The sequence below is a fragment of the Nannospalax galili genome, unplaced genomic scaffold (assembly GCF_000622305.1).
Source record: "Nannospalax galili isolate Female #2095 unplaced genomic scaffold, S.galili_v1.0 scaffold491, whole genome shotgun sequence".
NCBI classification, from domain to species: Eukaryota; Metazoa; Chordata; class Mammalia; order Rodentia; family Spalacidae; genus Nannospalax; species Nannospalax galili.
In genome coordinates this window covers 282,106-290,132 of record NW_008329523.1, presented here as the reverse complement: position 1 = coordinate 290,132, position 8,027 = coordinate 282,106, and the positions used below count along the sequence as shown (strand labels likewise).

General features: G+C 41.7%; 1 protein-coding gene across 18 annotated transcripts in view; it reads left to right on the top strand.

The window, feature by feature from the left end:
• Positions 1 to 6,801, top strand: part of B3galnt1 (beta-1,3-N-acetylgalactosaminyltransferase 1 (globoside blood group)) — a 29,974-nt gene extending 23,173 nt beyond the window's left edge. For 17 of the 18 annotated variants that reach the window (XM_008837854.3, XM_017799295.2, XM_029565860.1 and 14 more), the window contains 2 exons: positions 1,711 to 1,778; positions 4,748 to 6,800. In XM_008837854.3, coding sequence (XP_008836076.1) covers positions 4,782 to 5,777 — 996 coding nt within the window. In that variant the 5' untranslated portion in view covers positions 1,711 to 1,778; positions 4,748 to 4,781 and the 3' untranslated portion in view covers positions 5,778 to 6,800. Of the gene's footprint in view, positions 1 to 1,710; positions 1,779 to 4,747 lie in introns of all 18 variants that reach the window. The other variant, XM_008837862.3, reaches the window with a different exon arrangement.
• Positions 6,802 to 8,027: the final 1,226 nt, after the last annotated feature.

Below are 8,027 nucleotides of genomic sequence, written 5' to 3'. Positions count from 1 at the left end.
AAAATCACACAGGAAAACCTGGCAGTTTCAGAGCCGGAGGCCATGTTTCTGTGACGGCTACTTCAAAGATGAGTCAGGAAGATGCCGGGAAGGCACCCTGCTGATAAAAGGAGTCTCTGCATATGAAGCCGAGCCCATAGGCTATCCGGACATGGAGAGACTGCTACTTTACACAACAGGGGTCCCCAACACTGCAGGAGGGGTTCTTTTTTGAGACAGGGTCTCCCTGTAGCTCCAGCTGCCCTGATCTATACGTTCTCGCCCACATTCTAAATTACAATACTTAGTATAGTGGTACAAGTGCTGGGTAAACAGGTGTTCTATATAGCTTAGGGAATGATAACAAAATAAGTGCATATGTGCTCAGCCCAGAAGTACACAGCATAGCTTTTCTTTTGGGGGGAATGTGAGGGTTTTTTATTTTTCCCAGGGAGGGTTGTTGAAACAGGGTCTCACTGTGTATCCTGGGCTGACCTTGAACTTGATATGTAGCTAAGGATGGTTTTGAACTCTCATTCTTCTGTCTCTGCCTCCCCAATACTAGGATTCCAGGTGTGTGCTACCACACCCAGCATTTCACCTGTTTCTTTGTTTTCTTTATGTAGTTGGTGGAATTTCTGGCTGCAGAAGGCCAAGACCAACTGTATTCTCTCTTTTATTAGTGAAAGTTGCTAAATATTTTTATTAGATGAAGATTATCGGGCTATCAGGGTAGCTCAGTGGGTAAAGGCAGCCTCTGCCAGGTCTAATGACCTGAGTTCAGTTTCTGAGACCCATGTGGTAGAAGTAGAGAACTTTTTCCTAAAGTTATCCTCTGAGATATGTGCATATAGACATACACAGAAACACACAAACATACAAGTTGTCCTCTGAGGTATGCTCGTATACACATACACACAAATTTAAAATTGTAAGATTATATGATATACTAATCTCGCATCCTTGTTTTTTGTTTGCTTGATATATCTGTTAGTATAATAGACTATTCTGTTGCTAGAACAGAATTCCTGTGGCTGAGTCATATGTGGGAAAGGTCATGGTTCTGGAAACCCAAAAGCATGCCTGCTGGCATGTTCTCGCTTCTCAGGAGGGCCGAATGCTGCTCCCCCAAGTGCAGTGGAGAAGCAGAAGGGGATGTGGGTGTGTTCGCGAGTGTGTGTACGAGGGTCCTGGGGAAGCTGCCAGCCTCGCTTTACAACAGCAGCTCATTAGAGATGACTGATCTATTGTACTGGGAACAACCCTTTCATGGGGATGGAGCCCCTTCTCTGATAACCCCTTAAATACCATTGCATTGGAGACCAAACCCCAACAGGAGCTTTGGTGGGGACAAATTATGTTCAAATCACAGTGCTTGGAGAAAGACAGTGAAAATCTTGAAATAGGAGTGGTGATACACACCTGTAATCCCAGCACTCGGGAGGTTGGGCAGTGTGGGCTTTGTATCTGTAAACAGACTTGTCAGGGTTTGCTTCATGTATTTTGATGCTTTCTTGTTGTTATGTCAGCTTCACAATTGTTAAATTATCTTAGATGCTTCCTTTAGTTAGTAACATACTCTTCTTTGTCCCATTTAAATGCTGTTCATTTAAAATAGATGATGTGAAGAGTCGACTCTGGCTCTGTAGCCCTAGTCTGTTGCTTGGCATTTTCTTGATCCATGTTTTTCTGCTTCCTAATTTTTGAACACTTGGTGTTGTTTTGTTTCAGGTGTGAGCCTTCTAGGCAGTGTATGGCAGAACCTTAAGCCAGTCTGTGTGAGCCCTGTTGTTTACACGGTGAGTTCTTTACCCTTACTAATGCACATTTAGATTTATAGCTGCTCTCCCTCATGTTTTCTATTTGCCATACATTTTCTCTGCTTTTCCCTCTTCTTTTCCTTCCTGACAATAATGGGCAGCATGCTTTGTTTCTTTTTCTCAGTTGGTTCGGAATGTTTATGTTCCATAGCTGTCTTCCACTGGTTGGTTGTGCTGAGGGCTTATATATGTTCTTTAGTGAATTTTATCTTCTTGTTCCTCCTGAGCCAACAGTGTTAGAATACTTAAATTTTCTTTTGAAACATCTTTCTTGTATCAGGTGTGTGTGTGTGTGTGTTTGTGTGTGTGTGTGTGTGTGTGAGAGAGAGAGAGAGAGAGAGAGAGAGAGAGAGAATATGCAGAGGCATGTGTGTAAAGGCCAGAGGTCAACATCAGGTGTTTTCCTTAGTCTCTCTCCACTTTATTTTTGAGACAGAGAACCCAGAGCTCACTGATTTGGCTAGACTGACTGGCCAGCAAGTTCTGGGATCCACTTGTCACTGCACAACTTCCCAAGGCTGGGGTTTCAGACATGTCCCTCTACACCCAACTTTTACATAGGTACTAAGGATCTGAACCCAGGTCATACTTATGTGGTGGCATCCACGTTACCAACTACACCCATCTCCCCTGCCTACTACCATGTCATTTTTACCCAGGATTTTATTTTCACTTGTTGTATGTGTGCATATGTGGGTGGGAATGGTGTGCGTGTGTGTGTGTGTGTGTGTGTGTGTGTGTGTGTGTGTGTGTATAGAGGCCAGAGGTTGATATCAGGTGTCTTCCTCAATAACTACCTTTTTCCCAAGGATTTTATTTTCTTGTGGAGCTGGGAATGAACTTAGGCTACCACTGAGCTCTGACCTAGCCCATCCACCCCACTTTTTGAGACTGGGTCTCTCACTGAGCCTGGAGCTTACTGATTTGGCTGACTGGCCAGCAATCTCAAGGGATCCTCCTGTCTACCTCCGCAGTGCTGGGATTACAAGTATACACTGCCATGCCCAGCTTTTATGTGGGTGCTGCAGATCACTCTCAGCTCCTAATTCTTGTGCAGTCAGCACCTTACCGACTGAGTCATCTTTCTAGCCGCTAATTTCCCATTCTTCCAGCACATAGAAAAAAATCTTTTTGCTCTGGGTCACCTGCCCTTTTTACTTACAGTTTGTGTGTATACATTTTCCGTATCTTCTAATCGTCTGACTTATCTTTGTTTCTTGCATTTCTATTTCCTCCCCTCCAATTCAGTTTTCTTCATTTTAAAATACATCCTTTGGTACATTTTTAAAAATTCTTTATAAGCCCTAGTCTTTTTTTTAAGTCTTTATTTCACTATTACTTTATTTGAATTTTCTAAGATCCACTTATGAAATAGGTGCAGTAAAGCCCAGCTCAGCTAGCAAGGTGTGATGGCAAACAACTATAATTAGAAGCGGAAGGGCTATCTGTTCAAGGCCAGCCTGAGCTATGTAGTGAGACCTCATCTCAAAAAAAGAAAAAAGGAATGAAAACCAAACTTTCAAACAAAACACCATCTCACCTGCTGTACAGAACCCCTGGGAGAAGAGTACTCCAGTGGCATGTGTTATACACACTACAAACTGTGTTGTAAACTTTATACTGTGTGCATAGCTGTGAACTGTATACTAGGACATTAATTGAATGACTTTAAAAAGTATTCCAGTGTTGAAATGATATGTATTAAAATAATAGAGAATATTAACTGTGAAAAATGTCCTGAGTTGTACATGATCACACCTCTGTGGGAAAGATAGTACAGTTAGGATTCCCAACTGCCCCAAAGGGTCACCACCACTTAGTGGAACTTGGAGCCATGCAGGCATAAAATCCAGCATCCTGGCTTTGTTTTTATGTACAAAGACAACATATGAAAACCACAGCAGTACATGGATAATCCAATGACACAGAAAGGGGGAGAGGGAGAGAAGAGATCTCCCTACAACTCCCAAGAGTGTGAACCATTGACATGGTGGGACACATTCTTCAAGAACCTTCCAGAACCTTGCTCTGCATATATGGCACATGGATTTATAGATACTCATCTTTCTGTCTCTTCAAAGTAGCCATAGCACATGTTCATAGCTGCATTTTCAGTGATATATGAAGTATGGGAAACATGATTGCAGGTCGTGAATGAAGACATGTTGAATGGTTGTTCCCAAATTTCCTTTAAAATGTTCCTTGATCATATTTAAATCATATTTTTCCTTTATTATGAAAAGAAACATGCAGTTCCCTGATTACTTTTTAGGATAAATTGATGATGGGTGTGGCTTGATCAGAGTGGGGCACAATCTAGAAACCCCACTTAGAGTGTATCCAGGGGAACGCAGATACCTGCCAACTCACAGGGATACTGTTCTTAGGAGCCATGATGTGGAATCAACGGAAATATCCAGTGACAGATGAATGGGTGAGAATAACCAGTCCACAAGGTAGAATGTTGTCCAGCCACAGAGGGTTAGGGTCCTGGCATCTGCAGCAGCATGGAGTAGGGTCCGCCAGGCACAGGAAGACAAATACATGTGCTTGGAACATTTTTGGCTTACAGCTTTCTTTTGCTTTTAATTTAGAGACAGTGTCTCACTAAGATGCCATGCTGACTTTGAACTTGTGATGTTCTTGCCTCAGCCTCCCAAGTAGCTAGAATTACAAGCCCCTGGCTCAACATAAACAATTATTTGTGTGGAATGAGAGGTATTATTTGAAAATGATTAAAGGATGTAAAAGGCCGTCTTTGGGTATTGGCCCATTTGCATTAGGTGTGTTAGCTCATTTACAAGGGTCAGATGACATTAGGTGGCTGTAGGTTGGGGTGTTTGGTTTGCTGTGGGGCTCTCTCTCCTACTTTCTCCTTTACTAGAAATATCAATTGAAATGTTTTTGGGGCAGTGGAGTACTCACCCAGCCTTTGCTAAATTTTCCAGACCGTGTTCCTTCCATGCTTCTCAGCTGCTGTGGATGGTTCTGGCTGTCTTGACCGTCCTCCCCGGTAGGATGTCTCTGAGATCCCTGAAATGGAGCCTCCTGCTGCTGTCCCTCCTGAGTTTCCTGGTGATGTGGTACCTCAGCCTTCCCCACTATAATGTGATCGAGCGTGTGAACTGGATGTACTTCTATGAGTATGAGCCCATTTACCGACAACACTTCCATTTCACGCTCCGAGAGCATTCCAACTGCTCTCATCAGAACCCGTTCCTGGTCATCCTGGTGACCTCACGCCCCTCAGATGTGAAAGCCAGACAAGCTGTTAGAGTGACGTGGGGTGAAAAAAAGTCTTGGTGGGGATATGAAGTGCTTACATTTTTCTTACTAGGCCAAGAGGCCGAAAGGGAAGACAAAATGTCAGCACTGTCATTACAAGATGAACACCTTCTTTATGGAGACATAATTCGGCAAGATTTTTTAGACACGTACAATAACCTGACCCTGAAAACCATAATGGCATTCAGGTGGGTAACTGAGTTTTGTCCCAATGCCAAATATGTCATGAAAACAGACACTGATGTCTTCATCAATACTGGCAACTTGGTAAAGTATCTTTTAAACTTAAACCACTCAGAGAAGTTTTTTACAGGTTATCCTCTAATTGATAATTATTCCTATAGAGGATTTTACCAAAAAACCCATATCTCATACCAAGAGTACCCCTTCAAGGTGTTTCCTCCCTACTGCAGTGGCTTGGGCTATATCATGTCCCGAGACCTGGTGCCAAGGATCTATGAAATGATGAGTCATGTGAAACCCATCAAGTTTGAAGACGTTTATGTTGGAATCTGTTTGAATCTGTTAAAAGTGGACATTCATATTCCAGAAGACACAAACCTTTTCTTTTTGTATAGAATACACTTGGATGTGTGTCAGCTCAGACGTGTGATTGCAGCCCATGGCTTCTCTTCCAAGGAAATAATTACATTTTGGCAGGTTATGCTAAGGAACACCACATGCCATTATTAAGCTCACACTCCACCTAGGGAAGGAAAGATGTTTTCTAGAAAGGGTCAGAGTCAGTGCCATAGAAAACTCTGGAAGGTTCAGTGTGCTGGCTTGCCTTGAATGGAAATCTAAGGGGTGCCGTAGACCAGAGACTGAAGGGTTATACCTTACTAGTGATCTGTTTCCACAAAATTCAACCTGGATCCTTTAAGTATGATAGTCAGAGGAGTCAGACATCTTATAAAACGAATGGGGGGGCTTGCTAATTAAATCAAAGGCCCGAAGAGTTTAAACATTTAATTCTATAGACTAGAATTTAAGGTTTTCCCTTAAGTCCATAGCAAAGCTATGTGGACTTTTGTTTATTAGTCAGTCTAGTCACATAAGGGTTCAGTGTGTATCTTAGGTGATTATCATTTTTTAAATATATACATATACACGTGTATATACACGTGTATATGTATATATTTCTTTGTTAAAAACTTCACTGAAGTTATACTGAAGAAAATTTCATTTTGGGGGGTCATTCAGAAGGTACTTAAAGATGTAGTGTTTCAATTATTCAATATTATTTAATGCCATTTCAGTTTTCTAAGTGTTTAAATGTTGCAGTGTTTTCAATATTGTGTGAATAGAACAGTGAATCACTTTTTACATTTGAGCTTTGTTGTAGTTACTCTACTGATCAGTTTATTACTGAAAATCTTGTTAATGTGACCTCATAGGCTGTTACTGTCAGTAATCTGTGGAACTTTGTTACATATTTTACTGTGGAAATATAGAGAATTAAAGCAAGAAAATCTGAGTTTCTGTCCTGTTTTCAAAAATGCAATTGCATTTTTAGTTGTCACTTCGTCTGCCTCATTTTTCTCCATAGAACTGGAGAATAATATACAATATTATTTCCTTTCGGAAAGATCTCTGAAGGCACAAAAGGCCAAAATGGTATTAAGAGAACATAATGCTGCAGTATTTGAGCTGGAAAGAGGAGATGGAAGGTCCAAGTTGCATTGTTAATCTACCCAATGTATTTTCTCCTTAACAAGCATTTTGTGAATAAATATTGTTTTGACATTGCTGCTCTTATTAGCTTGTCATCCAGATGAAAACCTGATGTAGTCTGAAGTTGAGTCCAATCTAAATCTCATGTGCTTTTTTTACAAGTGATGGTGGGCCTTGTTGGACCTGTTACTGAGAGACCAGAGTGGATTCCTTGTCCCCATATCTCTGGGATTATATAACTTTATCTTAGAGTTGCTATGAAACAAGTAACTCCTTGTCTTATATGGTAGCAAAAGTTCAAAACCTTTGGCAGAAAGTATAAACTTAAAAGCTATAGTCAGCTACTATAATAGTCATGTATTTATTTTTAATTTACTTTTATTAAATTTTGTTGTATTTCATACAGAATAGCTCAAACAATCTGAATCATCTTTATAGTCCTGTCCCAGCCAGCACTGTCCCATAGCCCTCCCACTGGAACTCATATACTCTGTCCTGGGTATTAAGGACCACTGTGTCGTCATTGTCCCCAGATGTTTCCCAGTACAAGTCCATCCACTTGTGGTCTAGTCAGATCCCTCTCATCTATCCAGACGTCTATCATTTTCTTTTTTTTTTTAACAGAGCATAGGGTTGGGGTTTATTTATGGAGGAATGGGTGCCTTTCCCCCCTTTATGGCTGCACTGGAAAGGCCACAGTCAAATCCAGATCTTGTGACTTCCAGACAGCCACAGAAAATGGTGAGAGAGGTGCCTCCTGGCATTCTCGGCTTAGGTATCCTTAGCCCCTCCCCTACATGCAGCCTGATTGGGTGGGAGGGGTAATTTTCTCCTCCCTTGACTCCTTGATAAAAGGGAGAAGGATGTGTGACTATAGCTTGCTGGCATACTGGTTGGAGTACACTTCCAGTTTAACACTCCACCCCTTCCTCCGGCTGTTACATTCTGTCTGCCAACCTTCTCAAAAGTCCCTGAGCCTTGGAGGGGGTGGTAAGGCATGGGATGATCTTCCTCCCATTGTGTCAAGGCACTGAACTTTGGGGTCTCTGCATCATCTGTTTTCCATGGGCTATTGTCCCATTTCAGTGGGATTCCATCTACTGTAAAAACACAAACAGTAAGAAGCAAGAACATCTAAACAGTGGATATCCATGTATTCATAATTCTGCATAGAAACTCCCATTTAAAACTATTGTGGTTCTCTATAATAAGGCTATTTCTATCTCCCTGTGCTCCCTGGAGTCAGTCTGTGCCCTGGCTGATCTGTAT